This window comes from Diplotaxodon limnothrissa, linkage group LG7 (assembly GCF_057381915.1).
Source record: "Diplotaxodon limnothrissa isolate DT_005_m linkage group LG7, D_limnothrissa_male_GT1.1, whole genome shotgun sequence".
In the NCBI taxonomy this organism is placed as follows: Eukaryota; Metazoa; Chordata; class Actinopteri; order Cichliformes; family Cichlidae; genus Diplotaxodon; species Diplotaxodon limnothrissa.
In genome coordinates, this window is record NC_140602.1 from 52,219,439 (window position 1) to 52,238,181 (window position 18,743).

The window sequence follows — 18,743 nt, forward strand, 5'->3', positions numbered from 1 at the left end:
CTTTTTAGCTGACTTACCCAAATTATGAACGTCAATTCACTTCAAAACGTTATGCTGTAAGAGAAAAAAGAGTGCCTAATTCTTATTCTTTGAGTTTGTGCTTAAACTAATGAAGAAGGTCTCTAAATTCCCTAAAGTAGAATGTTTTTTATTCTCAGGATGGAAACCAGTGAAGCAGATCTCAGAAAAACAGAAGCATCACACACAGATGCTGCAGCTGAGTAGAGCGCTGAAGGCAGAAGATGAGGAAAGACAGATAGACCGACGGAGAGATCTCATTTTCAATTCTGACAGTGAAGTAGGTCGCAATGTTGTCGCAGAAAAGAAAAATGTGTTTCAAGTCAAACTTCTTCAATCTTCAAATACGTACACAGACACCTGCTCCACAGCTTCTCATGCACCTCCCTCTTATTCAGCACCACGGACAGCGCCGCAAATCCTGCTACGTTTCTGGCACCTTTTAAACACAAACGCCACTTAGACCGGAAAAAGAGAACACTTCAGACTGCGCTCCTACGTGCTAAAGTCTGGAGGGGGCAAACACTGGTAAACACTCCATGAACAAAGCCTTTTCAGCAACTACAAAGAGGTGAATCAAGTGGGATTAAACTCCAAATAACAGTATTTGTCAGGAATAAAAAAAAAAAAAGGTCTGGCAATCAGCACGCTTGATAAGTGAAAGCAACATGCGCGGACGACCAACAGAGCTGTGATGAGATTTAATTCAATTCAATTTACTTGTTTTTTTCACCCTGTATATGTCTTGGGGCTGTTGCAAATAAAACACTAATAACTTACATAAAATTCAAACAGTTGGAGTCAAAAATTAACAACAACAGCAGCCACTTAAAATAAAACAGGGGGAATAATGGATGTGTGCTCTTTTTTTAGATGTCGTCATTTTACACTACTTCACTTAATGCTTTCATAACGTTTTATAGAGGCTACTGACCAACATCAATTAATCTGACAATTTATTACCACAGTTATTAGTAATAGTAGATTCATCTTCACAAAATGGTGCGAAAAGAAACCAAGGTCTTCTTTTCTTTATTATTAGATTTACCCCCAAATAGTCCACATTAAAGAGGATTAAGCAGCATTTGTTTAAAGATTACAGCTGCTTGCTTTGGGATACAAAACTAAGTAGGACAACTAACCGATTCTGACAAAAAAACATCCACCGTTTAACTCAACTGTTACACTTGCTTGCTGAGAGAGTGCTAGTTAGCAAATAATGTTAACTAACTAACATTAATCATTCACTAACGTAAAGCAAAAATGAGATCAATAGCCAATCTTATTGGGCAAACAGCTGTTTGCTAAACGTAAAGAAATGGTGCATTGAAAGGATAAAAAGCCGGCATGTTAGCTATAATACTTATAATACTTAAAGTAACAACTAAATGTTGAAATAACTCAAATTAGTAAACTACAAATAGCAAAACAGCTAATTATATATGACCAAAACCTAAGAGTTACAAATAAATGTTGCAACAGCTCAACTTAGATGAGTAAAAAGCAATAAACAGCTAACACAGGTAGCTCAGCTAAGGGTCAATAGTCAAAATAATTTGTTAAAAGTAATAGGCAAACAGCAAAAGTGCTGAATTTAAGAGACAATTACCTGAAATACGAAGCTAAATTCAATGTTGAGAAATTGCTAAACTGGTGTATAGACAGCTGAAATATTAGGCTACCTATAACACCCATTATAAAGGTTATATGTCTATGAGCTGATGCGTCTGTCAGAATTGTACAAATTTTAAGTTTGACAGTTTCTTCTCAGCTTACTTCTTTCGGTTCCTGACCACCTCAAACACCACGTCTCAGCCAAGTTTGTGTGTTATAAGCAGAGCTTCCTGCCTACCTGTCATCATTCGGGAAGCTCTGGTCCCCAAGAAGAAGGTCTCTGAAGCGGAAACGGGGTGGCAGAGGAGCCACCTCGCTCTCTAGCTGCTCCATCTTGAGAGTAGAGATGTCTAAGATAACCCCAGTACTGCGGCTGCTGTTTTTGGTCTGGAGTGGGGCCGGGGATGAGCTGGGGGGAGGGACAGGAGAAAAGTAAAGAAACAGAAGGCAGAGAAAGTTGTGCAAAAGTGAAGGAAGCCAGTTGAGCCAATGTTGAAAGGAAACAAGAAGCACAAGGAGAAGGAAAGGAGGCAAGGAAGGTAAACATGGGATGGAAAAGTGCAGTTGACGGGGCCCGGGTATGGAGTTACAGAAAATCAGACCAAAAAGGATAATGCCCCTAATGAATACTTTATATTGTACTGTAAAGTTTATATTTTTGTATTTTTAGTAAAGATAATCCCAAACAATGACCTTTGCAGCTAAAATCTTTGTGTAATGAAGAACCAGCCAACATATGTTCACCTGAAGCACCATGCATTGTGGCTTCTTCACTATCCTGGGACAGAAGCAGGGACAGGCTAAAATGCTGCTGCTGTGTGATGATTCAGGCTTAAAAGCAGAAATTAGCATGCATTCAAGGTTATGTCGCTCCTGTGCTGCTTACAGACCATAGAAGACAGACCTGAGTACTTTCCACAACTTTATTAATAGGATTTAACTTTGTTAACAGAAGCGTTTGTTTCTTTAGATTAACAGAGTATACACATGCTTGCATGAAATGGAAAAAAATACCCTTTCTTTTTAGACACGGATCAAAGTGCCTTCTTTCAATTCAGGGCATGTTCATGTAGTGGTATATTTTTTACATTGTTGTACTATTACTTCACTTTTCCAAAATATCCAAGAGTATTTTGTCCACCACCAGGTTCAACATATGGCTCAGCTTCAAGTACACATCATTCATATTATGAATGATGATTATGAATCACTATAGATTCATAACTTGGATTAAAGTTGATCTCAACCAGTGGGAAAGAAAGTAAAAAATCTTCAGCTGCTGTGTTTTTCTGAATGGCTGCAGATGCTGAGACACATCTCTCTAATGTGCAGCCCGAAAGCCTGAGTAACATGCAAAGGTTAAGTACAGCATAGTGGGATTTTACCTTTACTGCTGGAGAAGATGATGTGGGAAGATGAACTGATTCTGTCGCTTGAAGAAATGAGATGAATTAGAAACTCCAGAGTGAAGTGAGCGGCGTTATTTATGCCTTAATATTTTTAACTGTGTGGCTGTCGCAGCATGGATGGATGCTTTTGTGAGATTACACTCTTGCTTTCAATATTTGTTAAATGATCAGCGCCGGTCAGCACATCACCTTTATAATTAAAATATTGCATCCTTTGATAAAATATGACTCATTGCAGGGTAGTTATTAATGCAAGTGAACCTGGTTTGGTGTGAAGACGAATAACGTTTTCAGGCTCTTAGAATTGCACAAAACAGAATCTCCATCACTGTGTCTGTCAGCTTTGGTCCTCCATTAACCTTGTCAAACTTAATGCATGATTGATGAAGGGGATGTTTTGATTTTGATACTGTGATTTTGTTTAACTCATCCATCTAAGCAAATACAACCCAGGAGTAAAGTTCACCATTCAGCTCTCATAAGATAAGTGAAGACATGAAAAATGTGTTATTACATTTAAATAGTTCAGCACGTATGGATGCATGTGATATATCTGTATGGCTTCAGTATCCATTTTTTAAGAGAAGATGGTTTTTGTTTTGGCCAAAAATCATCCCAAATGTTCTTAAGAAAGCATGTGCGTGCACGGGTCAAACCAGGCATCACCAGCCCTGGTAATGGATTCATATGAGCTGCAGATAATCTGTCATCTATAGGCCAACACTGAAAGCTGAGACAGCACACCGGTGAACAGCTGGACACAAAACAGGTGATGACGGATGAGCAGATTGTGTATGGATGAGAAAAACAATGCAACACGTTTACGTCACATCAGTCACATTATTCAACAGGCAAATTTCCTGATATTTTTTTTTAGAATCAAATCCCAAACTAACCCGCAAGTGAATATACTTTAAAAAAATAAAAAAATAAATAAAAAAATAAATAAATATATATATATATATATATATATATATATATATATATATATATATATATATATATATATATATATGAATACAGGATCTAACTTCATCCTCGTCAATCACATAATGGATGAAGTTCGCCGGTTGAGGCTACTTGTTGGAGTCTCTGAGCTGTTGCTTGTCTTACCGTGGCTTGTGGTCGTTCACGCTCCCGTCATCGTTCACAAATGACTGATTCACGTAACATTCACTGCACATTTTGGCCGGAGATCCGGCGCTGCCGTCGGACTGGAGTGCTGCGGTGGTCGGCGTTGAGTCTCCCTTGGCGAAGTCGTCTTCCTGGATTAATTGCATCGGAGGGTGATCTGCCAAAAAGGAGTGTACTCCTGGAGATAAAACACGCGCTCCTTTAAAAGTGATTTTGACCGTGCGCGCGCGCGCGCCCCTCTCACCTATCCAGGTGCATTTCGAAGGTGAGTTTGTGTCAGCCTACGCACAGACAGAGGCTGCCAGCGATGTGACAACCGCCCGATGAACTCTTCAAACGGACACGCTGAGTGAAATCATTTGGCTGTCAGCGTGTAGAGTGGGAAACACTGTGGGACGCAGAGAGGACAGGTCTGCAGCAGCAGCGAACATCACAGCTCTGCTTATTGAGGTGCGGGTACACCTCATGACATAACTGTCGAATTATCACCCAACTCTTGATGATGAGGGAGACAGAGACGGAGAGAGAGCGAGAGAGAGAGAGTTTATATATATATATATATATATATATATATATATATATATATATATATAACATACATATATATATATATAACATACATATATATATATATAACATACATATATATATATATATATATATATATATATATATATATATATATATATATATATATACATATACATATATTGTTAGAGCTATGATTATATAACTACACCTGTCCAAAAGTACTGCTTTATCATATGTCATGAAATACAATTATCCATTTAATTATCCATTTTAATGTACAGTACAACCACATACATATTTAACACCCTACCTCATCCATATAGTGTATTATCTGCATGAACCCAGCCATACCACTTCATATACAGAATGCATTGCCATGATAAATTCAATAATTCTAACTTTCCTGCAACACACTGGTGATGGGTTTGTGTCTCTTGCTGCTCTGTTATTCCACAGCAAGTAATGCCAAGCGAGATGACAAATTATAATAACAAATTCATAAATGGAAAAAGACATATTTAAGAGTATTTATTTGCCCCCTTCCACAAGTCAGGTCATAGTATAAAAATGCACACACAGACACAGTTACATGATATGCATCTATAGACTAATGATGGTGACTGGACGATGCCCACTCAAATGAGCTCTCTCCTTTGTGCCTGCTGTCAGTTTTCTCTCAGGTGTAATGAGCTGAAGCAGAAAATCACCCTCCATGCAGAGGAAACCCCGCCATCTTTACCATCGCACAGCAGGGGAAAGATGAGAGCCCAGCAGCTTGGCAGGTATTAACGTGCAGCTTTTCAGATAAGACGTTTCAGATAAGCTTTATGTTTTAGCAATCATTGATACACATGATTAGTCTGGTCAAAATGCACGAAGACTCTGAATATGAAATCTTCAGACTAGCTGAGTCCAAAAACTGTTTCGAGATGTCTTTCAGTCCCTGTGTTATAATTTTATCCTTCAGGAGAAGGTCACTAATGATGAACACTAAACGATATGTGGGAAAAAAGAAAAAAAGAGCATAGCTGAATGATTTCAACAACACATCCAGAAGCGCCAGAAGAAATAATAAAAATAAATAAATCTAATGTACAGAGAAAAGATTGACTGACTGGATGTTTTTTATTATTTATTTCTTTGTTTATCTGATGACGCAAGCTGGAGCAAGTATGTACAAGACGTGGGTGAGGTGATATGATTCACTGGGACGGCAGTGACACGAGGTTGTTGAAGAGTTTGAAGCCGTTTGGGATTGAGTCAGTCATTCTCACTCCGGGGAAACATTTCTAATGCTGTAGATAAAGAGTGCATACATGAGATTAAGGGATTCCACCGGGAGAGATGTGTAAAGGTTTGATATCGAAAATACCACCAAGCGCTTGCTCACAGGGAATCATTGGGTTTCTCTCTCGTATATTACCAGGTGTAAGTGTTGTTGTGAACTGGCACTTTATAAATATAACTGAAGTCAGATTAATTGATGTGGATTCATTTTATATTTATGCCAGGCAGTAAAGTCCAGCAAAATGTTTGTAGGCTTTTGCTTGTCAGCTTGTTTTTCAAATACTGATCACAGATTCTAGATCAGAATGAAAGAAGATGGTCTTTGAAGATCTTCGAGGGCTTTTGAGTGTGTTCAATCCTTGAAAAGAACGTATGCAATGTGTATGGACATTCTTCACAAAGCACATTAAACACAACATTTGCGCTTCAACCAAAAACCTTTTGCATATGACTACAGTAACATCGTGCTAAAGCCGTTCTGATCTCTACAAATAATTACTGGATTGCAATATAGTCTTATTCCACTCATTCATTATCTCAGGTGAATCCAGCAGCTATGTATTTAGTATAGTGAAAGTAAGTGTTAAGTGTTTGTTATGTAGGTTGAAAAAACTCCTAATACTTTCTTATACTTGGATTTTGTACTCTGACCTAATGTCAGCAAGCAAACATGTTCAAAATAAGATTGTGAGAATGGAAAAAAAGCCAATAATATTTAAAAAAAAATGTCTACAGACATCTTATCTTGATTTTCTGTAATTTGTGTGTGTTGTTGGAGGAAAATATTAAGAACAACAGTGATTTTTTTAGCAGGATTATAGATGTCACAAGTTTCACAGTCTAACTGTGGGAAAGATAAAGACGCTCTGCCATCCAGACAAAAATTTGATGAACTACAATATTATATTATAAAGTATAAATTAGAAAAAAACCCCAAACATATTTAAGTGGTTGCTGGTGGCTTGTGAAAACTCATAAATTCTTCTGCTAATCAGTCTTGGTGCAGTTTCGAAGCACTTCGTCTGTTCCCGAGTCACAGCATAGAGTTGAAAAGTGATTTTTGTAGAACATCATGTCATTAAAGTGACGTTAACCTTTGCACATTTGGATAAAAAAAATCTCCTCACTTTAGATGTTCTTGTTAAATGTGGTAAAATCAAATTAACTCTTGAGTCATGGCCATAAACCCTAAAACAAACAAACACAAAAATCACAGCAGCTTCTAATATTTAAATTATAATTTACTTTTTCCTACAGCCTGAGTGAAAATTTGTGCAAGATGTAGTGATAATCCCTCTCAGGTTTCCCAATAATTTTCCCAACTAGAAGCAAGGCCACGGCTACGTTGAGCTTTGACTTCAAAAAACAAATCCGTTCTTTCCTCTTTAAGTGTGTGTGAAAAATTTGGAAGTATTTCAAATATACTGCATTTAAGAAAATGGGACAAACACACAAACACAGCAAGCTTCAGCCTCAGTCACCGAGAACACATAACTGTGTTCCAGCTGTAGATGCTACAGCTACAGAGCTGCTTACTTCACGTTCTGCCAGCTCTGTATTTACAGTTGTAGTGACGTGACACACCGATAAGGATGAAAACGACCAGTGTCTGTAACATCTATCATTAGCACAAACTGCACTGGTTTTATCTTCCGTGTCTAAAAGCTTACATAAGGTGCGATACTATCTTCAGTGAGAAGTTGGACCTTTCCCCTGTGCCATCGCGGTCTCCATCTGGTGTGCGGAGCCACTGTACTGCCCTGAGCTCGAACTCTCCACTTCGCAGAGTTCAAATTCTAAAGGAAACCTAAAACAGTAACACGACTGTTGCATTTGGTTTAATTTTTCTATGTTAAAATCCTTGTACTTTCCGATTTATTGGGTTTTTAGTTTGTTTAAAATTTAAATTGATGGGTTATTGGCAGAGAGATGCACTATGTCATTTGGATACTGCATACAACATAAAACCACTTGTTTACTACTTTATTTGTACCTTAACTAACTGGTTACTTTTCAGTTTACCTTTTATTGTTTTAATTTAAATAGTGAGAGTCTAAAGAAAAAAGCAATATAAGACACTTATAGGTTAATGACTTAGACATGTAAGTGGACACAGTATTCAGTGAAAGCAGTACTTAAAACCTATTTGCTTATTTGTGATTTAACGTGATGGTTTATAAAACACATTTAACAATATGTTTTCATATTAAAGTATATTTGTAGCTACTGCATAGCCCAGATTGAACTGAAAGTAATCTTGTAAAATTGCCACGATTTTCATTCAAACGGCCATCACGTTATAAATTTCACAGAGAAACAAAAGCAAAGATTGAAAAAGGTACAAAGAAATGAAAATAGCTGAAATGCTGCCCTCTGGTGGAGATGAGTAAAAAGTTTCCAGCTTCTGTCCTTGCACTGAATATATACTTAGAATATCTACTAAGTATTATCAATTTTTAATTATTATTGTGGTTAAACCAGGGCGTTAAATCATTTCCCATGAAAGTTCCCTCAATTTTTATTCATTAATTTTTTTACACTGACAGGCACAGAAGAAATGCTATGGAGAAAAAAAAAACCTTTTCCTCTCAGTCTCACCCATGTTATATTAGTTGGTTCCAGAGCTTTTACTTAGGTTCCCATTATGTGCTACATGAGCAGCAGAACAACAAAGTTAATCAAGGACCATAACATGGGTATTAAGGCAACAATTACAGTATTTAAAAAATTACTAATCCCCCAATACTATTATACAGTATGCAATGATGGAATAAAATATGTTCATTAGGGGGATTAAAGTTTATGAAAAGTAAAGAAACACACAAGTTGCGAGACAGAAACTTTAATTACAAAAAAACTAAAAAATGGAAAGGAAAAAATGATGAAGATGAGTTTTTTTCCTTTTAAATCGTTTGGATCCAAATACACTGATGTGGAATTGTATAAGTGTGTGGATGTTTTGTTTTCTTTAATTATTACTTAAGTATTGGCAAAGACGCTTAAACTAAACACCTTAACATAACACGCTATGTGGGGACTTTATAGATAAGACGTGGGTATGCTGGTATAGTACTCATTCATTCATTAAGTTCATCTTGTTTGACCTCTACTGTGCGCAGATGCTTTATGGGAAAAATATAGACTGAATTCAAGCTATAAGATAAGATACTCAAGAATTTGCTGATGTCATTGCAATCAAAGGAGGAAAGGAAATCAAAGCTGAATCTTTCATTAGAAACCTCTTAACTTTTTTGGTTTTAAACGCAAGCTTTCTGGGTGTAATTAAAAAAAACTTCATAGCAACAAAGTGACACATGTTTATTTGTTTAGTGGTTACCGATATGGTTCATGGAGAAACTTTTTGTTATTTTATAAACAATGATCTATGTACTGCAAACTGCAGTAACAGAATATGACTGAAGATAAGGATCAGGAGTTTAGTGTTCTGCCAAAAAAAACTGATAATTATTGAATGTAGTGCAGCTGCAACCTAGCCGTGCAAGTACTGAAGATAAATTATTTGTTTCTAAGAACTTTTAATCAGCCTTTACATGGTAATTTTTTATCCAGATGCTGTAGGGTTTGCAGAGCATGTTATATTAATCCACAGGCAGATCACTCAGCCACTTATCCATTACTTAAGCATCAACTAGAAGCCCATGAAGTGCATTTGAATTGGTTTATTGTTAATTTGACTCAGTCCGCTCCCTCGGTGCTGACTGCGGCCACAGCTGAAACATAGTAAGGTCCTTCTCTGAGGTAAGACTTCACGCGGATGTAGTGCTGACTGCCCAGGATCTCAGCTGCTGTTGATGAACCTGCAAGTGCCCCAATCAGTTCAAACTTGGCATCTTTGGCCTCCTTCGTCTGGCCCGTTGAACGATCCAAAACGAACTCCATGAATCCAGGAGTGTTAATCATCAGCTTCTGGCCCCATGGCTGAGTGGCAATGGCCTGGCAGACACATATGCACAGACATCCAGTGATATTATATAAGACAGTGATATTATATATCAGAGCAATATACGCTTGTGCCCCCCTCCAAATATCACTATCAGATAGAGACCTTTATTTCTACAGGTAACCAGGTGGTCAGAGCCACAAAGAGGAAATATTAGAAGGTGAAAAACAAAAACAGTGCTTACAGTGAATATCCGCAGTGCTCCACAGTGCAGCTCTGGAAAGGGCTGAGTGCTGATGTTGCGAATCATGTCCATGGGCTGGCTGGACAAAAGGTGGAACCATGACTCTGTCAGGGCCAAAAGGTCTTCTGTCTGCTGCTCTGGCTGCGATGCATAAATTGACCAACTTGCACTTTTGTATCGTTGTTAAGAATTATTTTATTAAAAATGATTTTTCTTTACATGTCAGAAAAATACCTGTAGGGAGAGAAGTTGTGATATCGCGTCCAAGCTTCGAACTCTGAGCTCTGTAGGTCCAGAACTGGCAAGCTGGCTCATTTTTGACAACACAGCCTTGAACTTTTCTCCTGAACAAAAAGAAAACAGTCAAACCATAAGAATGGTCAAAAAATACAAGACAGTCTTGTTAGACCAAGACCTTTCAAAGTCATGTCAGAAAAAAGAGAATAACTTTTAAACTAAAATTCACTCAGATTCAATTTTTTTTCTTTTATAAGAAAATGTTATGTAGAAAATTTCTTTCATAAAGCCAAGGATACCGAGCTAACCTGTTTTCTGCAGGACCTGCTTCCCCTCCACATTAGATCCCAGTAATCCCAAAGTGTCCAGAGCCACGCCGATCATCACAGGGTCCGGATCAAGCGCCATCTCAAACACTTTGTTCTGAAAAGCTGGATAGGTTTCACAAACCTGCTGTGGACTGTCCATGATGGCCAAGTTCCCAAAGAACTTCACCAAACCTGCAGCAGTAATACTCACATCATAAAGTGCAGAATAATGCTGAACTGTATGGATAAGACTGTAAAAGGCATTGCATTATACTGTTGTGTATTAGACAGATAAATATATATTTGGGTGGGGATGATACAGACACTCACCTGGAAGGTAGAGGGAAGAGAAGGGGTCAGTCTCGGCTCCTCTGATCATGTTTGAGATCTTATCCATGATACCTTGCTGGGCCAAATACTGCCGACCATGCTGACTGTGTGCAAGAGTTGTAACCATCTCTACAGCTGTGACCCTGGTAAAAAAGTAAAAAAACAAATTAACAGCATAAACGAAGACGAAATGCATATGAAAGAAGGAGAAAAGCAGTCAAACTTAGTTTGTACTACCTGACCAATACGTCGTCTCCTGTTAATTCGCTGAGCAGCTGAGAAATGAGGCCGCTGTTGGCACAGTAACCGAGAGAAATGGGAGATACAGATGAGATCTCCACCACCAGCTGCAAGCAGAAAGGACAAAAAACTTCATAAGATCATTTATATGAAAGTGTCGAACTCTGTACATGACATGTATACAATATATAAAATGACCTAAGTCAGTATGTGTAAGTAATGTCATACTGTCGACCGATTCCAACTAAGTAAATCGAATTTAAAATCATTGGGTTGCTGATCCTATGTTATAACCCAGTTTGAACATACCTCATATATTCTGTATCTAATAATGTCACTTGTGGCCATCACATCCTTCATGACTTGCAGCAGGTCAGTCTGGAATAATTTGTCTAATCCAGGCTTGGAATGACTGAGCTTAGACAAGGACTGAATCGCCTGAGATAAAACAAAAGAAAAGCAGATACTCCAGGCACTGACACTTTATAAAACGTGAGGAGTGTAATTATAATGCTTTACTCATCACCTGCTTTGCCACAGCTATCTTCTCCTCTCCGATGCAGCGGATTGCTGCTCGGAGGACGTCGTGGTTGTTGAGGATTTCAGTAACAGCATCAGGGTCCTCCACCACTCTCCCAATCTGACACAAGAAGGTGGGATTAACTAATATTTTCAGTGTTTTACAAGATACTTTCTGTGCGTGTATGTGTGCGAGCAGCCTACCTGTGCCAAGGCCAGTATCTTAACAGTGTCATTTGGGTGAGTCAACCCCCCCTGCAGCTCCGCTCTGTAGTTCTGGACCACATGCACAGGGCTCATGGCCATTAAGATGCGTTCAAGGATGTCTACGCATAGCTCCACCTGCGTCCTGTGAGTATTTATTTATTTAACAATCAATATAGCTCCTTCTTATTTTTTATTTTAACTACGGTTATTCTGTACAGTGTTAGACAATGGTAAAATGGAAAAGTGAATGGTATATACCATTCACAGCTGTCAGTGTAGAAATATTTGATGTATCAAAGCACCTTTAAGGCCAAATTCAGTTAACCTTGAAGCTAAGGAAACCAGTAACAAGTCATTTGAAGGAAAGCATAAACCCTTGTATAGCGTAGAATAGTTCCTGCTATTACAGGTTAAAAATTACAACACTAAAAATGTCTTCTAAAAACTAGATGGGACCGGGAATGGCGATTATACATAACAGTAATTAAATCAATCTAAAAACAGTGCTTGGATGAACTCGTTCAGCTGCATGTTTACAATTCAAAAAAAAAACTTAAACAACACATGTAGTTTAAATGCTAACTTTGAGCATGTTTGTAATCATAGTTCACCAAAAACCGTAGCAATTTCATTGTCCAAAAAGGGCACAGTGGTTAAAAACATGCTCTAAACATGAAGGTTGGTGTTTTAAATGTCAAACAGTGTCCTGCTGGGGCTGTGTTATTAGTAACACTGTAACCAGTTAGCTTGCTAACAATTAGCTCAGTTTCAAGCAGCTCTTTTAGGCTAACTAATAAACCCTTCTTGTACGTTAACCTAGTGTCAATATAGCTAACTGTTAGCAATACATATATTATACCCACTGACTGACTCAGCAGTTATTCGCCAACGTTTAGCTGATGCACAGAGCCAAACGCACCTGTCACTGGAGTTGAGCAGAGAGAAAATGACATCTAAACGCTGTCCTCTAATTGAGTCCTTCAAGACACTGACAGGAATCGCTAACAGAGCAGTTTTTAAACTCTGAAGTTCTTCAACTGGGTCTTCAACTCCAGCGATTTCCTCCAGTAGGCTGTCAATGGAAGCAGCCATATCTTCCAGTGTTTGGGGAGACTTCAGCCAAACGTATCCGCCAAAATGATTTCTTCTTCATCCGGTTCCGGATACGGTGGCTATCTAACATTATGGCACATTACCGCCACCTGCTGGACTGAGAAGGATGCTCCACTTATTTCGGTCCTTGTTTTCTTTTTCTTTTCTTTTTCTTTTTTAAAAATTATTTTTATTTCTTGCCAAATTCTTGCTAATAACCAAATTATCTAATAGTTATATATGTTTACTTGTTGTACGTCAGTATGGTTTGGTACTTTTAGACAATTCAAGGGTAATTTCAACATTTCTGACCAATGTTATATAATTTTTTTAATCAAAATTTTCTCCCCGTCATTCATTAAGCCATGAACATCATACTAGTTCAAAGAATGAGAAGTCACTTTCCCAGTCTGTCGAAAACTGCTCTGCTGACACACAGTTCATAGCAGTTCAAAGACTTAAATGTGCTCCCTGCACCTTGGCCAAGTTCCACTGTGTTTGACTGTCTTTCCACATCAGGTACAAACTCTGACAATAAAGACTTTATATTTGACTGATCATAGGGACACAGCAGTGGCATACATGTTGGTTGGTCCTCAGGTTTAATCTGGCTCAACAGCCTTCATTTCTGCTCTACATGATCCCTGCCCTATCACCTCCTCCCTCTCCATGTGTCCCCCTTAATTTAAACAACTTGCAAAGTGTAACTTCAATAATAAAATTACGCTGTATTATAACTTTCAGGTTGACACCAACAACTGACATTATTACTGGTAATGGAAAGATCATGCATCTAATAGTGTTGCATTTTCTTTTTCTTTCCTTTTTTTTTGGGGGGGGGGGGGGGGGGGGGGGGTGCATTTCTTTTTGTTTTTATTGTTATTTTTCTAAAGCATTTTATTTATCCATCCATTCGCTTCCGCTTATCCTTTACAGGGTCGCGGGGGGCGCTGGAGCCAGCTGTCATACTTAAGTTTATGACAATATACATTTATTTGTTATGGTTAATTTGTTGCTAAAACCTCATAAGCCTGTAGACCCTAAACCTTAGAGGAGCAGCCAGTGTCTCCATATCAGATTCAGAGTCTGTAATGTGAGTCTGTAATTGTAATCATGGCACAATATGAGCATTTAGGATCCGCAACTAGTGCTGAGTATGTACTAGTGAAAAGGGGCTAGAAATGGCAGATGTAAAGTTAAAGAGTGAGGTTGCCTAGTGTAGAGCATGTGTGAGAGGGCAGCACTCTGGTTACTCTTACTCTGGTTACTTCACTTAAATTTTCCCTTAAAGGCCACATAAACCATAAAATTGCATCTCTTTTAAAATAAGAACAATATAGCCTTCTTGCTAATAGACTATAGGCCCATTCTAAATACAAGTAATTACAGATTACAGCAGAAATTTTACAATGTTGGACTTATTTGACATTAATGCTACATTTGACTGCTACATTTGATGCTAGATACAGAGTTGGGCACTATATATATCATGTATACCAGCAGTCCCCAACCTTTTTTGCACCACGGACCGGTTTATATCTAACAATATTTTCACGGACTGACCTTTAAGGTGTTGCGGATAAATACAACGAAATAAAACCAGTACCGGCACCAAAAAAAGAAGATTTATTCATAACACATGGGAAAATACCAGAGAAACCGAGTTAACAATAAAAACACAAAAATAAATACATTAAAAACTGATAAAAAACCTGAAAACCATAAATTTCACACCTGAGGCTCAACTCTCGCAGCCCGGTACCAAACGACTCAAAGACCGTACCGGTAAAAGTGTGTGGGGAAGCGCTAACTGATTAATCAGAATCAGAATCAGAATCAGAATACTTTATTGATCCCTGGGGGAAATTATTTTTTGTTACAGTGCTCCATTATAAACCAACATTAAGACAAGACAGACAATATGCTAACTAAGAATAGTACAATATATACATATATATACATACATACATACATAAGTCACTTATAAATAAATATTTGGAAAAGAAACATGTGTAGTTGAAGGACGGGGACTACTTTGTGTGACTTGTATAGTGCACAGTTAGACATTGTACAAGGATATATGATGAGGAGTTCTTCAAGGATCCATTCTGGGGCCACTTTTGTCAAACATCTGCTTTTTCTTGTGTAACCCAGATTAATACATCATACATAATTAAGATGTATAATAATTCTTTTAAATTAAATGAAAACAAAATGCAGAGTAATGTTTTAAACACAAAGATTAAAGTTATTGCTTAGTGCATCAGATGCTGACATCTTGGCATGTTGGTGTATTTTTGGACCTAAAGCAAAATTTCAGCAGCTACATTTGGCATTTACAAAATTAATTGATTATAAAGAACTGAAAAGCTTGTGTCTTGGCATGATTTTGGATAAACCTTTGCAAGGATTTGTGTTCAGTAGGGTTGTGCACTGTAATTATGTCTTTAGTTAGATTCTTTAAAAAGTAGCAGTTGAAGATATCCCAGATATTTACACTGGCTTCCTGTGTGGCGAAGCATTGATGTTAAAATACTACTATTGGTATACAAAGCACTTAATGGTTAGAGACCAAAAACACATTTGTGATCCACTGATGTCTAAAGTCTAAGATTATCTGAGACATCTGGTTTTCTTTCTATTCCCAAAGTCAAAACTAAACATTGGGGAAGCAGCATTTAGATTTTATGACCCGCATAACTTGAGCAAGCTCCCAGAAAACTTGAGGTCAGCTCTCGCGCTTAGTTTTTTTAATCAGACCTTAAATTTAAATGTGCCTGAGGCCTGATAAGACAGCATCTAGTTGTTGATCTTGCCAAACAATATACAACATATCACCATTTTAATAAGTTCTGTATGCTTCTAGAAGGAGGAGGAGTTTTAGTGTTTTGGTACTTTTTTTTAAAAACATTTATAACATGCAGAATAACTGTTCTGTTCCTTCTAGGTGTCATTAATGTTGTATGGAGGACGCAAGGTACACTCCTCTTAATGAGGTATTGACTCCGGGCTTCGGTGCAAGGTTACATGCTGCTAGAGTTTCATGAAAATGAAAACACTGTCTGTCAGCTAGTATTGTCCTAAAGCCGACCAGTGCAGGAGGTCCTCTGGTCATTTGTTACTAACAAAAAGAACAATAACAAGTTGATGGAAGAGGGTGTCATGCAGGTACAGAGTGAACTCTTTGCAGTTTTCAATTTAATCTAAGTTCTATTAACTAATTTTTGTTCTAATTGACTATGCTTCATCTTTTTATCTGCTGATCCAGTTCTGTCTGTGCAAGCTACGTACCCACCAGTGGTGCTTCCTCTTCTTCAATGTGCTGCTCTTCCACTGCTTGTTATTTGGGGCCGATTTCATCGAGGAGTACCTGCTGCAGCCTACGCCTGGGGTTTATGCTGATGGCACGGTTGTAGGCGTGAGAGAGAAAGCAAGGAAACTGGACCTGAGCAATGCCAAGGAAAATGTGTCACAGGCTTATCCTATCGCTAACCCTGATGTCTGCAAAACCTCTGACCTTTTCCTCCTCACTCTTGTCTTCAGCTCTCCAGATAATATCACCCAAAGAGATGCAGTTAGGAGGACATGGGCCAATCAAACACTCATCCAAGGCTTTCCAGTGCAGATACTGTTTATCATCGGATCAACTCAGACTTCTGCTGCACAGGAAGCCCTCGTGAGCGAGTCTGAACGTTATGGAGATGTGGTTCAAGGTCATGCTACAGCTGACTCATCCCTCCATGGCCCAACAGAGAAGACAGTGCTGGCTATCCGCTGGGTGATCACCTTCTGCCCTCTGGCACGCTTTGTCCTGCTGACCAAAGAGTCTGTGTTTGTCAACCTTCCTGCCATTGTAGGCTATCTGCTTGGCTTACACAGGCACCCTGAGGACTTCTATCTGGGCAGAGTGATCCAGAGAGACTCTCCTGACAGGGATCCCAATAGTCCTGGCTACCTGCCCCCATCTCTCTACCCAAGCAAATACCTTCCTGAATACTGTGAAGGGGCAGCTTACATTCTGTCCCAGGACGTGGTCCGGAAAGTGTATGTAGCATCCGCAGAGGTCCGCGCACCTGTGCCAGCTGATGTTTTTGTGGGACTTTGTGCTAAGAAGGCCGGTGTTGCACCAACACACAGTGCCAGGTTCTCAGGAGGAAAACACATCCGCTACAATGCCTGCTGTTACCACTATATGTTCAGCTCAGCAGGAATGGGGAGCCATGAACTAGACAGAGTGTGGACTGACCTGAGACAGAGGGATAGAAAATGTTCGCTGTTGCAGACCTATTACGGACTGGTGGCCTGCAAAACCCTCACCTATCTGGATAAACTGTCCTTCTTCAACTCACAGGAAGGCAATTAATTTATATATGGTACAGACAACATGTAGAATGCATGTAAAGAAAAACGCAGGGTAAATCTAATAGGAAAGTGCATGACTTTTTGTTCTATTCACCATTAGAATTGCGCACATAATTGTTGGGGCTTTTTTCTTAAAGGCTGGATGATAGGTAACGGTGACAGGCGGTTTAAACTATAATGAGTTTTGTTATCCCTGACCTTTTAAAGTTATTGTGCCTGTTTAGATGTGTATCTGGTCATTATAAAAGCATGGTTGTAAATAATAAAAGACATACATACGATTCCTTAAGTGGCTTTGGTTCATTTCCTGGGACTCGACATGCTGGAGCCTGCTGGCTGACTCAGTCTGTCACGAGTCACTGGAACATTTGCATATAATGAAGTCTTGTTATTAGCAGCATTTGTGTGTTTGTGCTTTGAATGAAATGTAAAATAGGCTCCCAGGGTGTCTTTCCTTTGGTACACATAAAGAAAAGCAGGCAAGTTAGGGGGCTGTTAGTGAAGAACAAACCGTATATGCCCACACAGTCCTAAGAAGAGGTTTAATCAGGCAAAAATAATTGAGAACCCCTGTGTGGGTGGACATGTGGCATGGCAAAAGAGGGACCAAAAAAAAAACCTCTGGTACAATATGACAAAAGTGGTCCTTTTTGTGGTTAAAATCCACTCTAAACGTATGAATAATAACAAGTGGTAACACTGATAACTGATCTGAGCCAATAAAATCTAACAAGTGTGTGTAGTTGACATAAGGCGGGTTTCCCAACTTTAGGGAACTAGTTGCCTGCAGTTCACTGAAAACACCAAGGAGGATAGTAAGTGTCCCGCATAATGCATAACAGAATAAGGTGACATTCAGGTTTTGACTATCTTTTAAGGAAAAGTCAAAGAAATGCTTTTCTTGGTCTTAGTATGTGTTATTAGCTCTTTATTTGCTATTTAAAAAAATAAAATAAAATCTGTGAATCTCTCCTCATTATTACTGGTTTTAACTCACTATTTATAGAGCAAAATGAACAGAATCAGCATTTAAAATACAATCAGGGTAAACAAAAAAATCCAGTTTACTCATTTATTTATTTAGTTTCTGCTGCACTTCCTTTCTAGAGCTTTCTATATTGGTTTTGGCATTATGAGCTAGTTTAGCGTGAACACACAGCAATTAGTATTACAGGAAATTAATCAGTTCCAGCTCTATTTTAGATTTCCCTGCAATTTTATGTCCTTCAAATGTTGCTTACGCTGCTGCTTCTCTCTCTAAATTCCACAAAAGGAAGGTTTGGCCTCTGTCCCAGGCCACAGGCTGACCA

The 18,743-nt window shown here is 38.5% G+C and overlaps 3 protein-coding genes across 3 annotated transcripts in view; 1 reads left to right on the top strand and 2 right to left on the bottom strand.

Moving 5' to 3' along the window:
• The window catches only part of kcnt1a (potassium sodium-activated channel subfamily T member 1a), a 40,901-nt gene extending 36,580 nt beyond the window's left edge, over positions 1 to 4,321 (bottom strand). The window contains exons 1-2 of the mRNA XM_085358405.1: positions 4,155 to 4,321; positions 1,871 to 2,041 (exon numbers count right to left, since the gene is read on the bottom strand). Coding sequence (XP_085214531.1) covers positions 1,871 to 2,041; positions 4,155 to 4,321 — 338 coding nt within the window. The remainder of the gene's footprint in view (positions 1 to 1,870; positions 2,042 to 4,154) is intronic.
• Positions 4,322 to 9,543: 5,222 nt separating this feature from the next.
• psmd5 (proteasome 26S subunit, non-ATPase 5) lies at positions 9,544 to 13,090 on the bottom strand. The gene is made up of 10 exons (XM_085358406.1): positions 12,899 to 13,090; positions 11,977 to 12,121; positions 11,780 to 11,893; positions 11,563 to 11,691; positions 11,251 to 11,360; positions 11,014 to 11,156; positions 10,684 to 10,875; positions 10,373 to 10,482; positions 10,139 to 10,279; positions 9,544 to 9,947 (listed from the first exon to the last, which is right to left on the bottom strand). The coding sequence occupies exons 1-10, from the start codon at positions 13,069 to 13,071 to the stop codon at positions 9,690 to 9,692; spliced, it is 1,515 nt and encodes a 504-aa protein (XP_085214532.1). The 5' UTR covers positions 13,072 to 13,090; the 3' UTR covers positions 9,544 to 9,689.
• A 3,128-nt stretch (positions 13,091 to 16,218) lies between these two features.
• Positions 16,219 to 17,434, top strand: b3galt9 (beta-1,3-galactosyltransferase 9). The gene is made up of 2 exons (XM_085358407.1): positions 16,219 to 16,239; positions 16,340 to 17,434. Exons 1-2 carry the CDS (start codon positions 16,219 to 16,221, stop codon positions 17,432 to 17,434), a joined length of 1,116 nt encoding a protein of 371 aa, XP_085214533.1.
• The last annotated feature ends 1,309 nt before the right edge of the window (positions 17,435 to 18,743 follow it).